The sequence below is a fragment of the Heterodontus francisci genome, chromosome 2 (assembly GCF_036365525.1).
Source record: "Heterodontus francisci isolate sHetFra1 chromosome 2, sHetFra1.hap1, whole genome shotgun sequence".
In the NCBI taxonomy this organism is placed as follows: domain Eukaryota; kingdom Metazoa; phylum Chordata; class Chondrichthyes; order Heterodontiformes; family Heterodontidae; genus Heterodontus; species Heterodontus francisci.
The window spans coordinates 153,904,616-153,929,682 of NC_090372.1; the positions used below are offsets into that span (position 1 = coordinate 153,904,616).

Consider the following 25,067-nt stretch of genomic DNA (forward strand, 5'->3'; position numbering starts at 1 on the left):
CCGGCCTTCAATCCTACCACCACGGGTCCGGTAAAATACAGCCGTAAAACTCAGAGCCAGCCAGAGCAATGTTCCCTTGAAGCAGTGGGGCCGTGCAGTAACCGGAAAGTCCCCGCACAAATCGGCCCCTTTAAGTTACTAATAAAAACAAGAAATGCTGGAACCACTCAGCAGGTCTGGCAGCATCTGTGGAAAGAGAAGCAGAGTTAACGTTTCGGGTCAGTTACTGAAAATAGTTGGATGATGCAGTTATGAACAAACTACCAAAATAATAAGAGGGGGTAGGGAGCAAGCTCTGATCAGGAACTGACAAAAAATCTTCACACAATAGTCATAAGCCATGATGAACTTTAAACAAAACACTAATCTTCACTTGAAGAATAAACTATCAGAAGGTATGACAAAAACTCATTATATAGATGCAGAAAAAAATCACCACGTCCCTGGGCTACATTCAATAAGGACAGCAGCTCTCAGATTAACATATTGCAATTATTCTTAATAGAAACCTCATTACAATATAAAAGAGTTTTAAGACACTCTCAATTTCTGGAAGAGCTTGTTGCTAAAGCCTGTTTAAAGCTTCAACTACTTGGCATTAAATGTACAACTTTTCAGTCTACAGCATTTAATCATAGAGTAATTTGAGGAAAGCACATTTATTTTGGATAGAAATGATTTTTAGATGGTTTGTGCATGAACTACACCAGCTTCTTGATTATATTAAATATTGAAACACATAAATTGAAAATATTTGTTTAATCTCCACACGGGAAAACAGGACATACTGTACAGTAAACATAGCAACAGTATAACATTGGCAATTAATTTAAAAAGGTTGGAAGGACCAACTTCCTGTTTTCTAAACTTGCAGTATTCCAGATTAATGTAAACATCAATGCACAATGTGACATTTATTGTCAAGATCTGGAGAATATTCAGAGTGAAATTTCTGATCATTAAAGAAATTGGGAAAATATTTCTCTGGTTGCTATATGTGTAAAGATAGGCACCTTATGCATCTTATCAATTAATAATTCTGTACATGTTTATTGAAAATCATTTGAATAACTACTTAATTAAAAGATGGCTGCCAATTACTGCTTCATTATTAACAGTGATTTCAATATTACACATCAGATTAATATTACTGCAGCTTACAAAAAACATGAACAGCATTATTTTTCTGCTAAACAACTGTGTTCATTGTTGCCTTAATTGGTAAAGACACTCGACAGTTGATCAGGATGTACACAAATTCAATGCTCAGTCTCTGCTAAATTAGCTGATTCCAGATAGGGCAGTGGTACCGATGTTACTATTGGCCTGTCTCATTAGCTCAGTATGTAAATGCAAACTGTGTCACAAAGACCAGGAGGTCCCAGGTCTAATCCTGACTCTTGTGCTGTTTGCTGAAAAATCACCATTGAGTAAGGACATGATATGTCTTGGCTGTTTTCTATTCCATGATTACATTACCTGCCAACACTCACTGTTTAAGTTCACATGAAGAATGGACGAGGTACACGATGACAGCTGGTACTCATGGAACTGTAACAGTATGGTTCGTACCTTCAGTAGAGGATGGGAGAAAATTGGGGTGTGTGGGAGAGAGTATGTTTTGTGGATGTCATTTGTGACAATTTTAATTTATACCTTGTGCAGATGGAAATCTTTAAGATCATTTTGCTAAAGCACAGTAAAAATAAGCTTATGTTTCTAAAGTGAGGCCAAATGCAAGGCAATGGTACATGATAAAACTTCCCAGTCATTAATTTAGCAGCACATTAGAACAAGACAATCAATTCTAATTTTAATGAAATGGTAAAATTCATAAAGTGAAATCTTTATGGTTTATAACTTTTAAAAAGACACAAACAATCCCCAAGCCCAGTGGTAAATTCAGCGTCTTTGATCCCCAGTCTATGCTGAGCTGGCTGATCTCGCTGGTACCGCAGTAGAGGGACACTACAATCGGCCACAGCACCCCTTGGTTAGGAAAAGGCAAAATCCACTTTGGCAGGAAGAATAAAAAAGATGCATATTATCTAAATGGTGAGAGATTGCAGAGCTCTGAGATGCAGAGGGATCTGGACGTCCTACTGCATGAATCGCAAAAGGTTAGTATGCAGGTACAGCACATAATTAGGAAAGCTAATAAAATGTTATTGTTTATCACAAGGGGAATTGAATACAAAAGTAGGGAGGTTACACCTCAGCTATACAGGGCATTGGTGAGACCACATCTGGAGTACTGTGTACAGTATTGGTCTCCTTATTTAAGGAAGGATGTAAATGCGTTGGAGGCCGTACAGAGAAGGTTTACTAGACTAATACCTGGAATGGGCGGGCTGTCTTACCAGGAAAGATTGGACAGGCTGGGCTTGTATCCACTGGAATTTAGAAGAGTAAGAGGAAACATATAAGATCCTGAGGGGTCTTGACAGGGTGGATGTGGAAAGGATGTTTCCCCTTGTGGGAGAATCTAGAACTAAGGGTCACTGTTTAAAAATAAGGGGCCGACCATTTAAGACAGAGATGAGGAGAAATTTTTTCTCTCAGAGGGTTGAGAGTCTCTGGAATTCTCTTCCTCAAAAGACAATGGAAGCAGAGTCTTTGAATATTTTTAAGGCAGAGGCTGATAGATTCTTGATAAGCAAGGTGGTGGAAGGTTATCAGGGGTAGGTGGAAATGTGGAGTAATCAGTTCAGCCATGAATTTATTGAATGGCGGAGCAGGCTCGAAGGGCCGAGTAGCCTACTCCTACTCCTAATTCGTATATTCGTATTTTATAGACATAGTTATGATGAACACTGAGCCAAGTTAGCAGTCACATTAATACAGTATATATATTAATTATAGGGGCTATTCACATTTCCTTGTTCACACTGTGTTTTCTCTAGTTACAACAGGTGCCTTTGGAATACTAGCCCATTAAGGTCCTTGATCCCTTGATCTCCAAGTCTGAAAGCTAAAATATGCATTGCCAGAGTAACAGAGGGTGGCCATAAAAGCGAAAATCTGTTAAAGAAAAAAATACACATCTTAATTCACTTCAACCTACTAAAATACATTGATTTTGGCATACATCTTGGTTTATTTTTAAAGCACAATAAATAAGGGATATAAAGCACCACAAAAAATGACCTGAAATGCTAAAACGTGGCTAGTCTGACTCAATAGTGCCGATTTTTATATGCATGCTCCCAGCACACAGCCCACCCTAAATTTGGAAAGGCAAGTGTTGAATTTGTGTTGAAGAACAGTTTTAAAGCGTTTACAGGGACAGAAGAACTTGGAGGTTCAGAATTAGGGCCAGAATTTTACCCCACGTCCCGGGGGAGCATGCTGGAGGTGAGGGGGAAGGGAGTGTAAAATTGTGTGGGAGGCAGGGGTGCTGTTTCCATCACCTTCCTGCCCAGGCTGCAATTTTATGAGCGGCAAGGGAGGTGACAAATGGCCCACCTGCCCCAGGCCAATTGAGAGCTTTAAGTGACCAATTAATTGCCACTTAAGAGCCTCTTCCTGCTGCCACGGGTATATTACCAGCAGCGGACAGGCACTTCGTCAGCCCAGTAACACATGGCAGCCTCCTTACCGGGCAGGCTGTGCCACACAGAGGCCCTCCCAGCAGCTCCTGCCGCTCCCACTGGTGCACCATACCCCATCCTCCTGATCGATCCCCACCGATTGTCCCCAGTGAGGCCCAAAGCCCCACTTACCATTTTCGGTGCCGTCATCCATGAGCCTTCTGAAGCTGGATGCCGTCCCAGCAGTGACCACCGCTCCTGGTGGCGTTGCAGGGACTGAGGAGCTGCTGGTTCGCTGATTGGTTGGCAGCTCCTGGAGGCAGGACCTCCTGCCTCAGAGAGGCAGAAGTCCCGCCTGAGACCAATTAAGGGCCAGGGCTATGTAAAATCTCTGCGTGGCTCCCAGGGCTGATGGAGGTGGGCTCGCCCCTGACTTTTAAGTCTGTGGGCGGGGACTCAGCCCCGACGTAAAATTCCAGCCTAGATCTTTGCAGGTGGTAGGACGTATTGAAAGTGTAGTTAGCAAAGCGTATGGGATCTTGGGCTTCATAAATGGAGGTATTGAATACAGAAGCAAGGAAGCTATGCTGAACCTTTAGAAAGCTCTGGCCCCAACTAGTGCATTGCGTCCAGTTCTGGTCACCCCACTTTAGGAAGAATGTAAGGGTCTTTGAGAGGGTGCAGAGGAGATTTACCAGAATGGTTCCAAGGATGAGGGATCTTAGCTACGGGGTTAGGTTGGAGAAGCTGGGTTGTTCTCCTTGGAGCAAAGGAGATTGAGATTATGACAGGTTTCGATAAGGTAAACAAAGAAAAGCTGTTCCCATTAGCTGATGGTATAAGGACTAGATGATACAGACTGTAGGTTTTGGGCAAGAAATGCAGGGGGAATGTGAGGAAGAACATTTTTACACAGCGAGTGATAATGACCTGACACTCGCTGCCCATGAGGGTGGTGGAAGCGGAGACGAAAAATGATTTCAAAAGGAAGTTGAATGGGCACTTGAGGGAAATAAACTTGCTGGTCTATGGGGATAGAACGTGACTGGTTGAATTGCTCTACAGAGAGCTGGCAAGGACTCGATAAGCTGAATGGCCTCCTTTTGCACCATAATGACTCTGATTATGGCTCTGTAACTCTATTCCTTTATCTCATGGCATGCCAAGTCCAACATTCTAATTCCTGGTCTTTGTTTCATTGAACCAGCCCACTTACACTGAAGGGCAGCTCCATGAATTTGAATGTGTGAGCACAGAGATGGGGTGGGTGAGTAGGTGAACCCATCCACTGAATGTTTCTAATTTTTGTTCTTTTCTGTACTAAATTTTCTTCCCTCCTCTTTTGAAGGCACTGACTCACACTGGGGTATTGCTCCTTGAGTGCCAACACCCCTCTTTACAGTTTCTCAGTGCTGTAGCACATTGTAGAGGTGGCCATTCCTCACCAATTAATCTAGAATTTAGATTATGAATGGGAACAGACTATTCGATCATGGGAGACATCACAGCCCAACCAGAATCTCTCTTTATCTGATATCTTTTCTGAATGGAGGGCTGTGACTAGTGGTGTTCCACAGGGATCAGTGCTGGGACCTTTGCTCTTTGCAGTATATATAAATGATTTGGAGGAAAATGTAGCTGGTCTGATTAGTAAGTTTGCGGACGACACAAAGGTTGGTGGAGTTGCGGATAGTGATGAGAATTGTCAGAGGATACAGCAGGATATAGATCGGTTGGTGACTTGGGCGGAGAAATGGCAGATGGAGTTTAATCCAGACAAATGTGAGGTAATGCATTTTGGAAGATCTAATGCAGGTGGGAAGTATACAGTAAATGGTAGAACCCTTCGGAGTATTGACAGGCAGAGAGATCTGGGCGTACAGGTCCACAGGTCACTGAAATTGGCAACACATGTGTATAAGGTAGTCAAGAAGGCAGACGGCATGCTTGCCTTCATCGGTCGGTGCATAGAGTATAAAAATTGGCAAGTCATGCTGCAGCTGTACAGAACCTTAGTTAGGCCACACTTGGAATATTGCATGCAATTCTGGTCGCCACACTACCAGAAGGACATGGAGGCTTTGGAGAGGGTACAGAAGAGGTTTACCAGGATGTTGCCTGGTCTGGAGGGCATTAGCTATGAGGAGAGGCTGGATAAACTCGGATTGTTTTCACTGGAACGACGGAGGTGGAGGGGCGACATGATAGAGGTTTACAAAGTTATGAGTGGCATGGACAGAGTGGATAGTCAGAAGCTTTTTCCCAGGGTGGAAGAGTCAGTTACTAGGGGACATAGGTTTAAGGTGCGAGGGGCAAAGTTTAGAGGGGATGTGCGAGGCAAGTTCTTTACACAGAGGGTGGTGAGTGCCTGGAACTTGCTGCCGGGGGAGGTGGTGGAAGCAGGTACGATAGCGACGTTTAAGAGGCATCTTGACAAATACATGAATAGGATGGGAATAGAGGGATACGGTCCCCAGAAGTGCAGAGGTTTTAGTTTAGACAGGCATCAAGATCGGCGCAGGCTTGGAGGGCCGAATGGCCTGTTCCTGTGCTGTACTGTTCTTTGTTCTTTATCTGCAACTTTCAGCTGGACTCACTGGCTAACTAGCAATAGCAGAAATCCTGCTGATATTTCCTCCGTAATTCAGCATCAGATTTTCAAATTTATTTTTTGAGATGTTTTGGCAGTATTTATTGCTCATTCCTGGTTGTGATAAGAACTTTAAGAGTCAGTAAGGTCAATTGTAGCATCCCAAATGCTGATTCAGCTGAGAACAGTTAACTCAGCGTATAGAAACAAGAGTAAGCCATTCAGTCTCTTGAGCCTGTTCCGCCATTCAATTAACAATGTGGTTCCTGACAACGCAGCTGCCTGCTGATGTCATCAGAGTGCGCCAAGCTGCACACATGCGCAGCTACATCTTGCCAGGACTTAGTGGTGCATGCGCGGGATGACAATATCATGCAGCACTTAACGTCATCGCATATCCGTGCCAGGTCCATCTTCGTGCATGCACGATAAAGCATCATCGGGTATCCAGCCCCTCACTCGGCTGGAGGAAGCGGCTGAATGGGAGACTTTGAGGCTGGAGATTTCCCCCCTCGCTCCTGGCCTCGGGCTTCCTCCCCTCAGCCGCTTGCTCCAGACCTCGCTGTTCCCCTCCACTCCCCTGACCAATTGTTCCTCGCTTCGCGCAACTCTGGCCACTTGCGCCCCGCCTCCTCCTCCAGCCGCTACCTCTAGGCCGTGCTGCTTCCCTCCTCTCGGCCACTCGCTCCTACATCGACCCGTCACCCCTTGCTTCTTCGGGCGATGCTTGGAGGCTGATGAAATGTGGGGGCAAGTGGGTGAGAGGAGGGAAGCAGCGTGGCCCACAGCTTGTGGCTGGGGGGCGGGTGTGCGAGCAGCCTGAGAATGGGGTGGCGTGAGCAGGGAACAGTCTGCCAGGGAAGTGGGGGGGGGGGGGAGCAGCGAGGTCTGGAGCTAATGGCTGGCCAGAGTTGTGGGGGGGGGGGGTGGTGGTATTGGAGGTGGAGGGAAGCAGCCGGTGGGGAGAAGGGGGAGAAAGCAAGTTGCTGAGGGGGGAGAGCGGCCAGTGGGGAGGAAGCTAGTAGCTGCGTTCGTGTGAAATCAGTCCTGGTCAGTCATATAAACCAATCACAATAATGAATTGGCAGCACATTTTATACTCTGTCCAATTTTCTTTTCCATTGATCGGGGTGCCAATTTACTATCTTCCAATGGAAATTCAATCATAAAATTCCTTTTGTTTTTAATAGGATTACGGGAATATTAAATGAATCTGAGGATTACAGTTAGTATCCTATAACTACTTGGTAGCATATTATTGGACTTCCACTCAACTTAATATAAGGTTAATTTGCAAGAACGATCTAGCCATGAGCATTTCCTATGATAAACTGAGCTGTGCCATCTTTAATCCTGGCAACTGCCTGAACGTCGCAGACACGGACGTTCCAGTTGAAGAGCCTGCATTTGCAAGCACTGCGCCACCTAGTGGTTGCATTGTCAGCAAATGCAGCATTCAATTAAATCATGTTTGATTCATACCTCAACCCCATTTACCCACCTTTTTCTCCATATCCCTTGATACCTTTACCTAACAAAAATTTATCAATCTCAGTCTTGAAAATTTCCAATTGTCTCAGCAGCCACAGGTTTTGGCGAGCATTTCAGATTTCTACTATCCTTCGAGTGAAAAACAGCTTCCTGAGTTCACTCCTAAATGGCCTAGTTCTAATTTTAAAATTCCCCCACTAAGGAAATTGCTTTTTAGTATCTATTCTTTCGAATCCAGATCACCTCTCAACCTTCTAATCTCAAGGGACTATGAGCCACCTTCATGCAATCTGTACTCATAACTCTTTAAGCTCTGGTAGCACAGACTTAATTCCCTTCTGGTGTGGGATCTTAAAAACAGAAATGAAGAGCGTGAATGATAACTATCTGTAGATGTGTAATTGTTTTAAATTTCCCTTCCTTTTAGTGTCAAATTGCTCAGACAGTTACAGTTGCAGCAATGTGTATAAGTTAAGTTGGGGGAGCAGAACCGCTCTTGTCATGCAGACCCCCACCTGCCAAGAACGAGGCATATTAATTTTGTCATATGAACATTGATTTTAAACTGTTGCTGGAGAGAAGAAATGACTTGTTTGAAGATCACCAGACACTGGGCTGGAAGGACATTTGCATACTGCGAGACACTGCTTGTGGAGACAAAAGGCTATTCCCTACTCCAATTAACCCAAATGGATTTTGTTCACCAGACGTTGAAGGTCTAAGGATGTGCATTCCAGGCCCTGCTAAGATGATGCAATGCACAGAGCCAGGACTGGTTAAACCAGCTGGTCACATGACTAACCTGCTGGCCCAGGTTTTTTGAACTAGCCACAGGATAATTTGAATTCTGAAGGCAGTATGCAACTGAGGCTAGAACAAGGAAGCCTCTCTCTCTCTCTCGCTTTCTCCCAAGCCACCGGACCCACGGAAGACATGTAAACCTCAAGAGAGAAAAGGCTCCTACATCGGAACAAGTTGAAGCATGGACTGGGTCCCAATGAATTGCAAGACTTACCGGCAACCAAAAACTCCACATTGAACTTAAAGGACTGTAACTACCAGATATTGCCTCAATCTTTTCCCCTTTATTCCTTCTACTTTTTCTGTCTCTATCTGCATGTGTGTTTATCGCGTATGCATGCTAGCGTGGTCGCGTCGCATATTCGTAGTCGTTAGCTGGATTAGAGTTTAAGATTAATAAACTTCTATCTTTCTTGTTTTAAATCTAAGGAAACCTGTTTGATTTCTTTGCCTTACAATTGGAGCAGTGAACAAGGATTCACTAATGGGGAGCTAAAAACACAGCGTTTTCGAATTAAACCCTGTTACGGTTAAACCAGGCAAAGGATGAGAGGGAACTCCCTCGACCCCTTCTCACCTGGTCGTAATACTCTGCAGAAAAAAGAGCTGTTGGTAAGAGGAAGGGAGTGATTGGAGAACGGGCTATCCTTCTATTGGGAATTTGGATGGGAAATTTGACTGCTCGTTCACATGACTCGACTCCACGTAGCCACAAACAAGCCTGGGGTCAAAAATAACTCTTCAGATGGGCATTACTGTCAGTAGCGAGTCTGGTAAATAGGACTCAGATTTTTAACCTGCTTGGCTCTTGTTTGCCCCTAAAGCAGGATATAAGTTCGAGAGGAAGAAAGTATGTGATAAATCCAGGATTCACTTACTGTGGAAGCTACCCAGCAGTTGTAGTTGTGTGTACCTTCTCCAGCTTGTTTAATTGAAATCGCATCCACAATTGAGGCTAAGAGGTACAACAAAGCAGCGCTGGCATTAAAACTCAAACCCTGCAGTTAAAACACACAACATTATTACCCCACTTAAATACTAGATTAGCACTAATATATACATCCTCTAGACATACTTCTCCTGTAGAACTGGGAGAAGAAAGAATTTTGTATTAATATGGCATCTTTCACATATTCAGGATAACTTAAAACACTCACAGCCAAAAGAATTACTATTGAAGTGCTGTTACTTATGTAGGCAAATGCAGCAGCGACCTTCCACAAGGTTCCACAAACAACAACTGATAGGAATGATCAGTTAATCTGTTTTTGGTGCTGCTGGTTGAGGAGGGAATGTTGGCCCCAACACTAGAACTCTCTGCTGTTCTTCAAGCAGTACATGGGATCGTTTATGTCCACCTGAACAGGCAGACAGCACCTCAATACTGCACTGAAGTATCAGGCTAGTTAATGTGCTCAAGATCTGCAGGAGGACTGAACCCACAACCTTCTAAATCACACTTGCAGTGACCAATGGAGGCAAACTTGGAGACTGGAGAGCTCTTTTACCTCACCGGAAGTCATATAAGAGAAAACCAACAACAGGTTAATCTATGACATTGCTTCAAAAATTAGATGTGATACAAAAGAAATGTTTTATTTATTGCTGTACTACTACTTCTGTTCTACAGCATCACTGCAAAGGAAAACAACGATGGCGAATTTTCTCAGCCCTCTGATGCAGTGCTGCCACAATTCCAGTGGAAGTGTGACCGAAGGACCTGGAAATAGCCCGGAGCTGGCTGCATCAGGTCCTAGCCTATGCCCAGCCCAGCCCTCTTGGCCTTATAAAGAGAGGAGCCTCTGCCTTCCCCTTCCAAGACCATGATGCAAAAGGGGTGGGGGCTCACTACTTTGACAGTTCTTATTCTCTTATCTCAGTGGGAACCTGGTGCAAGGTTGGAGGTGAACATGCCCAGTGAGATGTGGCACACTCGGCCTCCAGAAAGACAGAGAGTCCAGACTAAGGAAACATTCTCTTGACCTCCAAAACAAAAATTAGTATAGACCCTTTTATGAAGAAGACTGAAGGACAAATAAATTCTTTCTTCAGACAGGGGGAGACTTGGTAACCACCCCTTCCCATTCCAGGTGGCAGCAGGCATGGAACTTCCAGTAGCCTGGTGCAAGTGCCCAACCACCCCCTGCAAACAAGGTGCCCTCTCTGTGACCCCAGATACTTTGGTGGGGTCAGCACCTGAGAGAATTGGCAGGTGCAATACCAATGTAACTGCCATGTAAATTCAGGGCAGCTTTGAGAAAATAATGTAACCAGAAATTTCTAGTACAAAAATCTTTTGTTATTCCACAGGTTAGTATTCCCATAGCTCCTGATGGGATCATTCAATCCAATGAAATTCATCTACAAGATCATGTTGTAATGATATGTTACTGATTGAGTGAGAAAGACAATCACAGATGGAGAACATAAAGGGGAAGTAAGATTTATTGCATTACAATGAGATACTCTACCTTTATCAGTAGATGGGACAAATTGCATCGATTTTGTGATCCTGAAAATTTTGAGTGAGCACATGCATGTGGTGCAGGTGCCAGACTGTGCCTCATTTTGCGATATAAGCCTTCTTCTTACTTTGAATAGGCTATCATTGAAGAACATTGTGCAAGTATCAGCACGCAGTGCTGCCTGTCCCCAGAGAATTGAGGTAAAATCTGCATATTATGCAAATGAATTTATCCCCCTACAACCAAAAATAGAATTGCCCTTTAACAGCCTGTCATTCTTGTAATTTACTTGTCCTTCAAACCTTCTATTGCTCTACGATCCCACAATGCTACTCAAGACTACTGTTCTTTAAGTCACTGTCACTGTCCACCTCATACTTTAAGCACTATATGTATATAACAATTTCAACAACAGAGGGGATCCATGCACCTGCGAATTCTGCCTTCCACTGCAGATGGTCACCCACTCTCTCTTGCTACACTATTCGTGTGTCCTGAACTGTCTAACACTGTTTTAAGGGACCACTTTCCAAAGACTGCAATCCAGATTCCCTTCTGCCCCACCACTATCCTCTTTGATGCTGCAGAGTGAGACAAGTGTTCTCTGCTCCAAAGAAACCTGAGGGGTGATCTCACCAAGGTATTTAAAATAGCAAAAGGATTCAGTGGTTCGATTCAGAGAAACTATTTCCTCTAACAGGGGAATAATTTTAAAATTACAGCTAAGTCATTCAGAAGTGAAATCAGGAAGCAACTTTTCAACAAAGAGTAATGGGATTCCCACCCACAAAAAGCTGTTGAGTCTCGGTCAGCTGAAATTTTCAAGACTGAGGTTGACAGATTTTGTTAGGCAAGTATGGATCAAAGCAAGTAAATGGAGCTAAGTTACAGATTAGCCATGATCTAATAGAATGTGGAACAGGGTTGAGGGGCTGAATGGCCTACTCCTATTCTTATATTCTTATGACTCTATTTTCCAATACTTAGTGCAAATGAGCCACCTCTGGATACACTGAAGATCCGTGATGGCCCATGTTTTGCATTTCACACACGTTACAAGGGTTCCCTGCATTCCCATTCTCGGTGTCTGACTTAAGGATATTAGATGGTGTTAGCCTAAATTCCCAGTAGCACCGATCTTGCAAAGAATCAAACTCAGCTTACTCACTTCACACAAGTATTAATTAGAGAAGAAAAAACTCCTGTCCAACTGCACGTCCATACTGAAGTCTCTCTAAGGTTAAAGTTTCAATGAGGCTAAACACCACATTCTCTGCACGTCACTCTCTATTGGCCTCCCTCAGCTCAAGACTGATATGGTTACGCATCAAGTTATTGTTACTGATCTTGAGTTTGAAAGAGCTGAATTGAGATTAGTGGACAATCGTTATCTCAGAACTTTAGCATTTACACACCATCTGCTAATTCAGCTGCTCTTGCTTTTCCCTGCTACTTCCCCCTGTTAGCTTATCATCAGCTACAGTTTCATTCCCATTCTGTTCTTAACTGATCTCAGCCAAAGAAGAAATTAGGATTCAGAAACTGACTGGAGCTCCTGAGCTAGGAAAAGGAAAATTCAACCCAGGATCCTGCTGATGACAGATGCACAATTGCATGTCAAGTGAAAGCAGGTTCAGCTCTCATGCTCCAACATAATAGCCTCCTAATGGTCAGCTTCTAAGCTCATACCGCAAGGATGAGGTACAGGAGGGCACCCAGTGTCCATGGAACCATTACCCCACCATGTGTCAGTACCTTCAGGACAGCAGGTGGGAAAAATCAAGGGAAACATTTTGAAGAAATTAGAACAAGCAAATAGCAAGCCAACAGGCCACTCACCACTGTGGTCCATGGTACCTGAGGAATCTTAGTATAAGCCATAGTGATGTAGAAGATTAAAAAGAAGACTGTGAGCACCCAGTAAAAGACTGCCACAAACATCACCCAACCAAAGGCAGAGACAGAGAAATACTCTGTACTTGCTATTAATATCCACACCAACAGCCCAAGTACCTGAAAAAAAAAGAATAGTTTTCAGTGAAAGAGTTTCACAAGTTTCTAGACCCTTGGCTCACTCTCTATCTTGCCCCTGTCTGGATTTGAATGGGAAATGAGCTGGGCTCAACTCAGTGCATTCAGACTGCTTTAAAAGAACATATCTACACAAAAATGTTTGCATTTGTTTACAAGCACACAGCAGTCACACAAATCACATTGAAATATATTGTCATATCGCTTGTTACGAAATGAAAATGATGCACAGGCCTTAGTTCCTTTTCCTTCCCAAATAAAAACTCCTTTGGACACCTTTCTTATGAAAATAGTTCCCTTTCAGTGTGAGCTGAGCCTCACTGCTGCATAAAGTACTACCACTAAGAAAGACAACACGTATTCCAGTACTTTGCATTTATTTTAGACTTCTGGCATTTGGAGTTTGTTTCTTTTTTATTAAAAAGGAAATGAGCTTGTACTTAACATTAAGTATTGCAACAGATATCTTGAAATTGTTATGAGTGGATGACACATTGCCACCAGTTAAAGCAGTCCCCTATGTAAATGTGTGCATGCAAAATATTATTGATACTGATGACTAAAGTTGCACTTACATTGCAGTCTGGGTCTCAGGGGAGCAAGAGAACTGAGAGCCATTCTTCCCCATTTGTAAATTGCAGCTGGTCTTCTTGTGAACCAATTGCATTGTAGAGGCTCAACAGTCTGTTCCATTATGGTTGTACTGGTAACATCACTACATCACTTCTGAAATATATCACTACCATCGCAGCAGATTGTTTCCTGGCAAGGCCCAGTGAAAATTTGCTCTTCCTTGCCCTGTCCTGGTCTATAGAAAATCTGGTAGAATGATGTGGCCACCTGTGAATGATCTCCATTATGGAAGTCAATGGATGAAGAACAATATAGGATCTTATCCACACCAATAGGTCATGTATAAGCAGTTTGGTAAGAAGCGAAAGCACTTGGTGCTCTTTTCCCCTAGACTGTTCTTTTGAAAACATTCATTCCTGCTGGGCTTAGTTCTCTGGATAACCTCTGGGATCTCCCAAGTGGCTATTCTTCATGTGGCAAGTAGGCAGCGAATGCAAGGAGGCTGTTCAAGCATGACAGCATTCCTATTGGAGACAATCAGTTAACTGTTCTGCAGGTGGAACAGATCTAAAAGAGCACAGAAATCTTTGGAGGAAAGTATAACTGAGATGTTTGAATAGTTAGGAGGTCACACAAACTGTGTATACAGGAGTAATAAGTACAGCTACTGGTACTGACTTCAGCGTCACTGGGTCAGATTGCAGTGAGCCAAATATTAATGTTTGTACTGCTACCTGAACGTTTGACTTTTATCTTCTTTCACCTTTACCTATTTTGTGATTTTAATATTTTCATTCTTCTTTTTTTAAAAAATACTTCTTCTGCAGAATTTCACAAGCAGAAAATGTTTTAAGATAAATTGACAAACCTTCAAATTTGATGCATTTCTCTATTTGCTGTAGTACCTTATTTTTACTATGCATCGCTGTCCATTACCTTGAAGTGAAACAATTCCCCTCACTACCAGATAGGATATTCCACCTATATTCAGAACAGCAGCACCCTGTGGCTGCAACTCCACATTACAATATAAGAGCTCAATAGCCTCACCCAGTGGACATAATCTAGCACTACAACAGTATCATGAAATCAACCATCCTGTTTTAATTCAAAATATTTCTCGCCAATTCTGTGCACCAACTTTTCTCCTCTTCCCTCTTGGCATCTCCAATAAAGCAGACCGCCAGTGTTAGATGGATGAGCTATGACAAACCATTGGATAAGCAGAGGTCCTTCAGTCTCCAAGGAGAGTGAGCATTACAGAGGCATGCAAGATGCCTAATGGGACATACCAAGGAAACGGGAGAAGAGAGCACATGTTTAATATTGTGAAGGAGAACTTTAGTACAGATGTCACGAAGAGAAGGTGACCAGCAGCTGAGATGAATGTGGGTTTAGATAGTTAGGCCTCCTTTCAAGATTAACATTGGTTAAATCAGTCCTGTATTTCTGGGTTAATTTAATGGATAAAAGAGAAACATTAAAGCCCAGGGCCTTACAGTAATACGGATGGATATTGCCCTGTCTCTTCCAATGTTTATTTCCACACAGTCCCTTCTGCCAAATTACTGAACACTTTCCTTTGATGATAAGGTCTCCTGGAGAGAAACACAATAAAACAAGATTTATATTCTGCTGTTACAACTGACACAGCAGGTTTTAAATAACTGTGATTATGGCACCAAATAGAACAGTTTGACCCACTGACATTTTCCATTTTGTGACCAGACAGTGAACTTCTGATGATGTCATGGGCCAGTAAACTGCCTGTAGTGTGGCCTCTGGACTAGGGTGAAACTACCCTGCAAGATCCTGCAAGCTAGAAAAAAAGGCGCAAATTTCTCTTGCCATATTGTTATGACCAAGGCGGGAGGAGTGCACTGTTAGTTCAGTCCCACTTCTCCACAGGTCACAGCATATCAATAAATTTTCCCACTTACCGAAACAGCCAATTAGATATGCTATTTGTCCTCAGAATAAAGCACACAGGTTTCTTTAATCAACAACAAAAATTAACTGATTATAAAACCAAGTCTTAACCAATAACAAAGTAAATCCATATATGAATTGAGATATTAAAGCTCCTTCTTTTCCCTAGCCCTCATGCACACATACATACATCCAAAAACTGGTTAACGGGGGGAAAAAAAGGATTTTTGTTTACAGCTGTTTCATAGGAATAAAAGGAATAAAAACACTTAGACTGTCATGATCTGGAAGTAAGTTCTTCAGTTTTGTGAGGTGTCCAAAAGTCGAATAGATGGATGCCACTCAAAGTCTTTCCAGGTGAGTCTGTGATGGGTAGGTGTTCAAAGAACTTCAACGGTAGTAGGCTTCACATAAGGTCTTCCATCAGATGTGCAGCAACAATGATCTTCTTAGGTCTTACAGCAGCATTATAGCAGTAAAAGGTTTCTTCCAATATTAAGTATTTTTTAAATCCCGGAAGCTACAGGAACTACACTTGATGCAGGGATCCTTTACAGAAAGGTAATACTTTTTCTGGGTTTTCTTCTGAATTCCAGGCAGGTCAAAATCAAATTTCAAAATTGCCTGTTTTTTGGCCAAACTCACTGGATTTTTAAAGTTCAAAACTGAAACCAAAACCTTCCATAAACAAGTCACATGCCCAGTCATAAATTCTATCTTGTCACTCAAAGGGTAGTTCTCATGTCAACTCCCTGCTAGTTTCCTTGAAATTACCTGCATTCCAGTCTTTGTTTACCAGTTGAGCTTTTCTTGAACTTCCTTTCAAAACATCCATAAAGCTCAGCTATTTGCAGATGTCTCAATGTCCATTGAAATCCTTTCCAGTTTTTAAAAACATAGAATCCTAAGTTTTAATACAAAAAAATTTCTCATAACAGTAATATTGGCAGGACACAAATAAAAATGGTTGGAAATAACCTCCCAAGTTCTGTCCCAAAATATTCTGCTCTCCTTCCTTGCTTGCTCCCAGCTGCCTGGCCCAGTGTCCATGAGGGCTCCACATTAGCTTTAAAATTCCTCAGGATGTGACCCCATGGAAGTTTGAGAGGGCACCTGATTTTCATGGGGTTAGTGGTCACTGGCACCACATTGGGCACATCTCCCACCTTGCTCACCTGCCCACAGATTCTCTTACACTCCAAATTTGCACCCAGTGTGTGCTGCAATTGTCTCAACTCGTCTGCTTTCCCCTTCAAACCAGGACCAAAGGATGCTCTTTAACCCCTTCTGCTCTGCTTCTTATCCATAAATATCATCCCCGCCCAGTAGCAAACATCAGGACAAACCTGGACACTTGTGGAGTAGAGGCTACAGAAGCCAACACAAGATGTCACTGTATGCTGATGAGATCCTGCTTTACGTAATTAATCCCTCCACTTTACTCTCTAGAATCTTCCAAAAAGAATTAAGGAATTTGTCTGGCTCTCAGGATACTATTGCATAGCAGAGGGCGTGTCCAGCACCCAGGGCATCCCCACACCCTCTTTTGTGTGATCAGAATCTGGCTTCACATACCCCATGGGTTACAGTAATTCCCAAATTACCCTAGTTGGCATAGTCGCTGAGATGGACAGATGGAAGAACCTGCCCATTTCAACTTTGGGGGCAACAAAAGTAAAGGTGCACCCCCACGTCTGCTGACTCTGAACTACTTTTTGAGAATCTATGAGCATGTCACATCCCCAACATGAAGGCAGGTTCAGCCTTCCTAATCTCAGGCATTGCTGCTGAGTGACCCAATTGTGGATAGTTATGACCTGGAATGCATAAAATTTAAAATCCTCATCTTCATCTTTAATTCCATCACCTTGTCCCCACCATATCTTGGAATCTGCTCTAGATCTTTATCTTCTCCCTCCAAATACTCCATTTCTCTGACTCTGGCCTTTTGTACAGCCCCCTTCCCTTTGTCTCATCATTGGCAGCAGTGTCTGCAGCTGCCTGAATCTGATTTCCATAAATTTTCTTACTAAGCCTCTGCACCTCTTTCTTCTTCTTTAAAAACCCTTCTCAAAACTCATCTATTTGACCAAGGCTTCCGTCACTCCTTCGAACATTTCCTGGTTCGGCGCTAGCGTTCCTGAGGCCTATCCCTGAAGCACTTTCGAACAAACAAGATAGAAAGGAGAAAGAAAAGAAACAGAAGGAAAAGAAAGCACTTGCATCTATATAGTGCCTTTTATGCCATTGTCCTATGTAGACTTAGACAGTGGGCCAGATTTTGCTGACAAAATAATGGAGTATGATGCACACTGTTATTAATGCACAGATCAGCCAGGAACTTGCAGCAAGGATGAAATACTGTGTGAATTGTGAGTCACCACAAGTTGCTGGACACTTTGTGTTGCTCCATTAGCTTCACAAAAATGGCATCAAGCGAATAACCTCCCTGTGATTTTCATGAAAATGTTGCTTTTGTACATTAATTGTCCATTAAACTTGCTACAGAATGTTAGGTCTAGGTTCTTTTGGGCCTCCTTATCTCGAGAGACAATGGATACGCGCCTGGAGGTGGTCAGTGGTTTGTGAAGCAGCGCCTGGAGTGGCTATAAAGGCCAATTCTGGAGTAACAGGCTCTTCCACAGGTGCTGCAGAGAAATTTGTTTGTTGGGGCTGTTGGACAGTTGGCTCTCCCCTTGCGCCTCTGTCTTTTTTCCTGCCAACTACTAAGTCTCTTCGACTCGCCACAATTTAGCCCTGTCTTTATGGCTGCCCGCCAGCTCTGGCGAATGCTGGCAACTGACTCCCACGACTTGTCTAGGTAAGTACCCTTTTAACAACATGATAACTGTTTAATGACTGCCATTCAACCTCTCCTGCCTAGAACATGTCTTGCACAACTCTACCTCACCATCACTTCTCTCGACTCCTCCACTGTTGCTAAATTATCAGACTGCTTATCCAACATCCAGTACTGGATGAGCAGAAATTTCCTCCGATTAAATATTGAGAAGTCTGAAGCCATTGTTTACGGTCCTTGCTCCAAACTCTGTTCCCCAACTACCAACTCCATTCCTTTCCCTGGCAACAGTTTGAGATTAAGGAATGAAACCGGATGGACCACCCGGCATCGATCTCGGCACCGGAAACGACAACGGCAAACCCAGCCCTGTCGACCCTGCAAAGTCCTCCTTACTAACATCTGGGAGCTTGTGCCAAAGTTGGGAGATCTGTCCCATAGACTAGTCAAGCAACAGCCTGACATAGTCATACTCATGGAATCATACCTTACAGACAATGTCCCAGACACTGCAATCATTATCCCTGGGTATGTCCTGTCCCACCGGCAGGACAGACCCAGCGGAGGTGGCGGGACAGTGGTCTACAGTAGGGAGGCAGTTGCCCTGGGAGTCCTCAACATCGACTCGGGACCCCATGAAGTCTCATGGCATCAGGTCAAACATGGGCAAGGAAACCTCCTACTGATTACCACCTACCGCCCTCCCTCAGCTGATGAGTCAGTACTCCTCCATGTTGAACAGCACTTGGAGGAAGCACTGAGGGTGGCAAAGGCACAAAATGTACTCTAGGTGGGGGACTTCAATGTCCATCACCAAGAGTGGCTCGGTAGCACCACTACTGACTGAGCTGGTCGAGTCCAAAAGGACATAGCTGCTAGACTGGGTCTGCGGCAGGTGGTGGGGGAACCAACACGAGGGAAAAACATACTTGACCTCATCCTCACCAATCTGCCTGCCGCAGATGCTTCTGTCCATGACTGTATTGGTAGGAGTGACCAACGCACCATCCTTGTGGAGACAATGTCCCGCCTTCACATTGAGGATACCGTCCATCGTGTTGTGTGGCACTATCACCGTGCTAAATGGGATAGATTTCGAACAGATCTAGCAATGCAAAACTGGGCATCCATGAGGCACTGTGGGCCATCAGCAGCAGCAGAATTGTACTCAACCACAATCTGTAACCTCATGGCCCAGCATATCCCCCACTCTACCATTACCATCAAGCCAGGAAACCAACCCTGGTTCAATGAAGAGTGCAGGAGGGCATGCCAGGAGCAGCACCAGGCATACCTCAAAATGAGGTGTCAACCTGGTGAAGCTACAATCCAGGACTACTAGCATACCAGCATGCAATAGACAGAGCTAAGCAATCCCATAACCAACGGATCAGATCTAAGCTCTGCAGTCCTGCCACATCCAGCCGTGAATGGTGGTGGACAATTAAACAACTAAATGGAGGAGGTGGCTCCACAAATATCCCCATCCTCAATGATGGGGGAGCCCAGCACATCAGTGCGAATGATAAGGCTGAAGCATTTGCAACAATCTTCAGCCAGAAGTGCCGAGTTGATGATCCATCTCGGCCTCCTCCTGAAGTCCCCAGCATCACAGATGCCAGACTTCAGCCAATTTGGTTCACGCCCCGTGATATCAAGAAACGACTGAAGGCACTGGATACCGCAAAAGCTATGGGCCCTGACAATATTCCAACAATAGTACTGAAGACTTGTGCTCCAGAACTTGCTGCACCCCTAGCCAAGCTGTTCCAGTATAGCTACAACACTGGCATCTACCCGACAATGTGGAAAATTGCCCAGGCATGTCCTGTACACAAAAAGCAGGATAAGTTCAGCCTGGCCAATTACCACCCCATCAGTCTACTCTCAATCATCAGTAAAGTGATGGAAGGTGTCATCAACAGTGCCATCAAGCAGCACTTGCTTAGCAACAACCTGCTCAGTGATGCTCAGTTTGGGTTCCGCCAGGGCCACTCAGCTCCTGACCTCATTACAGCCTTGGTTCAAACATGGACAAAAGAGCTGAACTCAAGAGGTGAGGTGAGAGTGACTGCCCTTGACATCAAGGCAGCATTTGACCAATTATGGCATCAAGGTGCCCTAGCAAAACTGAAGTCAATGGGAATCAGGGGGAAAACACTCCGCTGGCTGGAGTCATACCTCGCGCAAAGGAAGATGGTTGTAGTTGTTGGAGGTTAATCATCTGAGCTCCAGGACATCACTGCAGGAGTTCCTCAGAGTAGTGTCCTAGGCCCAACCATCTTCAGCGGCTTCATCAATGACCTTCCTTCAATCATAAGGTCAGAAGTGGAGATGCTGGCTGATGATTGCACAATGTTCAGCACCATTCGCGACTCCTCAGATACTGAAGCAGTCCCTGTAGAAATGCAGCAAGACCTGGACAATATCCAGGCTTGGGCTGATAAGTGGCAAGTAACATTCACACCACACAAGTGCCAGGTAATGACCATCTCCAACAAGAGAGAATCTAACCATCTCCCCTTGACATTCAATGGCATTACCCTTGCTGAATCCCCCACTATCAACATCCTAGGGGCTACCATTGACCAGAAACTGAACTGGAGTAGCCATATAAATACTGTGGCTACAAGAGCAGGTCAGAGGCTAGGAATCCTGCAGTGACTAACTCACCTCCTGAATCCCCAAAGCCTGTCCACCATCTACAGAGCACCAGTCAGGAGTGTGATGGAATACTCTCCACTTGCCTGGATGGGTGCAGCTCCAACAACACTCAAGAAGGTCGACACCATCCAGAACAAAGCAGCCCGCTTGATTGGCACACCATCCACAAACATTCACTCCCTCCACCACCGACGCACAGTGGCAGCAGTGCGTACCATCTACAAGATGCACTGCAGCACCGCACCAAGGCTCCTTAGACAGCACCTTCCAAACCCACGACCTCTACCACCTCGAAGGACAAGTGCAGCAGATGCATGGGAACATCACCACCTTCAAGTTCCTGTCCACGTCACACACCATCCTGACTTGGAAGTAGATCACCGTTCCTTCACTGTCGCTGGGTCAAAATCCTGGAACTTCTTTCCTAACAGCACTGTGGGTGTACCTACCTCACATGGACTGCAGCGGTTCAAGAAAGCAGCTCACCACCACCTTCTCAAAGGCAATTAGGGATGGGCAATAAATGCTGGCATAGCCAGTGACACCCACATCCCATGAATGAATTTGAAAAAAAAGCCAGTCTGTTTGCAACCTTGGTGTTATATTTGACCCTGAGATGAGCTTCCAATCACATATTCGTGTTGTTACGACCTGGTGAGAAAGGTGTCTAGGGTCTGTTACTATCTTCACCTGATCTTATTCTAACAGGGTTTAATTTTAAACATACTGTGTTTTGAGCTCCCCCTTTGTGAATCCTTGTTCACAGCGTTCCAATAATAAGACAAAGAAACCAGTTCACACAGGTTTTCTGCGGTTTAAAGAAGATGAAATTTATTAAAACTTAAACTCTAATAGGGTTAATGCCTATGGATATACAATGTGCCCACGCTAGCATGCACATGTGATACACACATGCAAATAGGGACAGAAAGGAGGAGAGGAAAATGTATAGAGAGGTGTTTGAGGCAATATCAGAAAAGTTTCTTGTTTACTTTGAGCTTCGAGCTCACTTGATTGTAGGTAGTCTTGTTGTTCTTCGGGGCCCAGTGTTCATCTTAAACCTTGTTCACGAAGGAGACCTCCACACCCAGGGGAATGAAATGCAATTTGACGAAAAATGGTGCATTTCATTACAGAGTTTCAGAGAAATATAAGCTACAGAAAGAAAAACCACGCATTTCTCTGATTCATTTTCCTTCATTCACCAATCTTAAAGCTTATTAAAAATGGTCTGTTCAGGTTGCCAGGGCTGTTTTAATTTTCCCCCTTTTTTTTCTCAGGAGAGTAGTAGTGGGCAGGTCTATCCTGAACTCCCTGAGTCATGCAAAGACTTTTGACTTCAGGGGATGGGTGGTTCCCTTTTCCTCTGACTGTGAGGGAGGAGTCTTTGTTACTCTTCCCTTTGTTCTCTGGGACACTCCTACCTGTAGGTATTTGTGCAGACCTGGTTGCAAGTCTCCTGTGGCACTTCAACTAGGTGAGGCATCGCCCAAACGGTTTCTGTGCCCCCTAGAGGTCTCTCTTTGTCTCTGCAGGTTCCTGTAAATGCTGATAGCAACTCTGACGGGGTGCTTCTAGAGTCTGCAATGACATAGGAGGATGTGAGGTCTAACTTTTCACACTTTCCAGGGCTGGTTGACCAGACAGTAGGGGTTTTCATCCGGGATTCTTCCCAGACTTCCTTTAACCTGCCCTCTTGGTCACATTTTTCCACTTTGTCTAAACTTTTGCCAGCCATGTGCCTGCCTGTCTCCTTTTGTTCTCGGCGGGGATCCCTTACAGTTCACCAGCCCTTTGGTGGAGGGTCCTCCTAACACCGGTAGAGGACTTAGGGGTGCAGGTTTCACTGTAGACTGGGGTTTCTTATCAACCTGGCACATGTGGCAACTCCTGCAGTACTCCACCACATCTTTGTGGAGTTTTGGCCAGTCAAACTGTTGTCTTATGCGGGCTTTGGTCTTTCGTATACCGGCATGTACAGCCACTGTAGTCTCGTAGGCCCTTCTTAATATTTTTCCCGGTACCTCTGTGGCACCACTAACTGGTGAACTACTGTCCACTCCTTGCCCTCATGTCTGTGAGGAGGACTCCATTTCCTCATCAGTACCTCATTCTTTAAATAGTAGTAATCAGGGACTCCTTCTGCGTCAATTTCAGACTGGGCAGCCTGTGCTAACTCTCACAATACTGGGTCAGCTCGCTGAGCCTCAGCTAAGGAAAATCCATTTAATTCATTCCCTGGATCTCCTAACTTTCCAAAGAAAGTCTCGGACAGGCAGACCTCATGGTCATTTGCCTGCAGTGCCAATGCAATCTCCTCTGGATGAGCTGGTTTGATCATGGCCTGATCCACTACACATTCAGGGACTCTGCAGGGGACCGTCTCCTGCCACTGCCCTCTCTCTCTGACCTCCTGCGGTCTTTCTTTCACTACTGGGGGGGCTACCACCTTCACCCCCACCAGATCATTATCTAGGAGCAAGTCAACCCCATCCACAGGCAAACTAGGGACAATCGCGATGGTCACAGTCCCAAAACTAGGTCATACTCCAGGTGCACCCAGTGTACAGGTACAGGCATACACTGCCCTCCAGTACCATTCACCACCATTTTGGTGTTCACTGCACTCTCTGGGGGCCTTTTCCCAGCAATAGGGATCTAGTCGTCCCTGTGTCCCTGAGAATTACTATGGGCTTGCTTGCCCCACTCGAGGGATATGGGATTACTTTCCCTTCAAATATAAAGCTCTGATAACCTTCAGGAATGCAATTAACTTTTCCCACACTGGCCGTAGTAAGCTTCCTGGGTTGTACTCTTACTGCAGTTAAAGCCACAGCTTGTTCTGTGTTTTGCATTAGGCCCTCATCTTCACTGAGAAGATGTGCCCTGATTAACCCTACCAGTCATCTTCCCCTTTAGTTTCCAGCAGTCAGCTTTTAACTGCCCTGCCTTATTACAATAGAAGTACGCAGGTCTCTGGGTCTCACTCTTGCTCACATAACCTTCCTTTTTGCCAAGAGGAGGGTCCCCTGTGCTTTCTGCTTTCCTTTCTCTTCCACGACTGCTTGGGCGGATATCAGCTTTCCACCCTTTGTCCTTTTCGGATTTGTGGGGGTGATTAGGAAAGGTTCTCCCCTGGGAAACTGACTTAAAAATTAAAGCAAACTCACTGGCCAGAATGGCTGCTTGCCGGGCTCACTGAACCCACTGCTCCTCTACATGGGTTTTTATTGAGAATGGGAGGGAGTTTCTAAATTCCTCGAACAGGATTACTTCTCTGAGAGTCTGATAACTGAGCTGTATTTTTAAAGCCCTCAGCCACTGGTCAAAAGCAAGCTGCTTGCTTCTTTCAAACTCCAGATAAGTTTGATTGGCTTGCTTTTTGATGGTTCTACACTTTTGGCGATAGGCTTCAGATACTAATTCATATGCCCCAAGGATAGCATTTTTGGTCAGTTCATGTTTAGTTTTAGTTTAGTTTAGAGATACAGCACTGAAACAGGCCCTTCGGCCCACCGAGTCTGTGCTGACCATCAACCACCCATTTATGTTAATCCTACACTAATCCCATATTCCTACCACATCCCCCACCTGTCCCTATATTTCCCTACCACCTACCTATACTAGGGGCAATTTATAATGGGCAATTAACCTATCAACCTGCAAGTCTTTGGCATGTGGGAGGAAACCGGAGCACCCGGAGGAAACCCACGCAGACACAGGGAGAACTTGCAAACTCCACACAGGCAGTACCCAGAATTGAACCTGGGTCACTGGAGCTGTGAGGCTGCGGTGCTAACCACTGCGCCACTGTGCCGCCCATAATTGGATGAACTCTCATCTGGCAACAAGGAATAAACCTCATGGGCTTTTCCAGTTAGTTTGCGTTGCAATAAGAGACCAGGTTTCAGCAGGCCATTTTAGTTGCCTTGCCAGTTTTTCAAAAGACATGAAAAATTCTTCCACATATTCCTCATTGAATTTTGGAATTAATTGAGCAAGTTTTAGCAATCTTGTATCCAGCCCCGAATTATGCTCCTCTATATTGGCTATGCTTTCACTAGGGTTAGTCTGTTGCCCCCTAATTATCTCAAGCTGCTTCAGCTCTCTTTTCGGATTCTTTCCAGAATATTCTCTCTCTTTCTCCTGCCTTTCATTCTCTTCATGTTCCTTTTGGAAGGCTCTCTCTTTCT

The 25,067-nt window shown here is 44.5% G+C and overlaps 1 protein-coding gene across 1 annotated transcript in view; it reads right to left on the reverse strand.

The window, feature by feature from the left end:
* Positions 1 to 906: 906 nt before the first annotated feature.
* Positions 907 to 25,067, reverse strand: part of LOC137379998 (CKLF-like MARVEL transmembrane domain-containing protein 8) — a 56,112-nt gene continuing 31,951 nt past the window's right edge. Inside the window, exons 2-4 of the mRNA XM_068051465.1 lie at positions 12,717 to 12,890; positions 9,291 to 9,410; positions 907 to 3,021 (exon numbers count right to left, since the gene is read on the reverse strand). Coding sequence (XP_067907566.1) covers positions 2,935 to 3,021; positions 9,291 to 9,410; positions 12,717 to 12,890 — 381 coding nt within the window. The 3' untranslated portion in view covers positions 907 to 2,934. The remainder of the gene's footprint in view (positions 3,022 to 9,290; positions 9,411 to 12,716; positions 12,891 to 25,067) is intronic.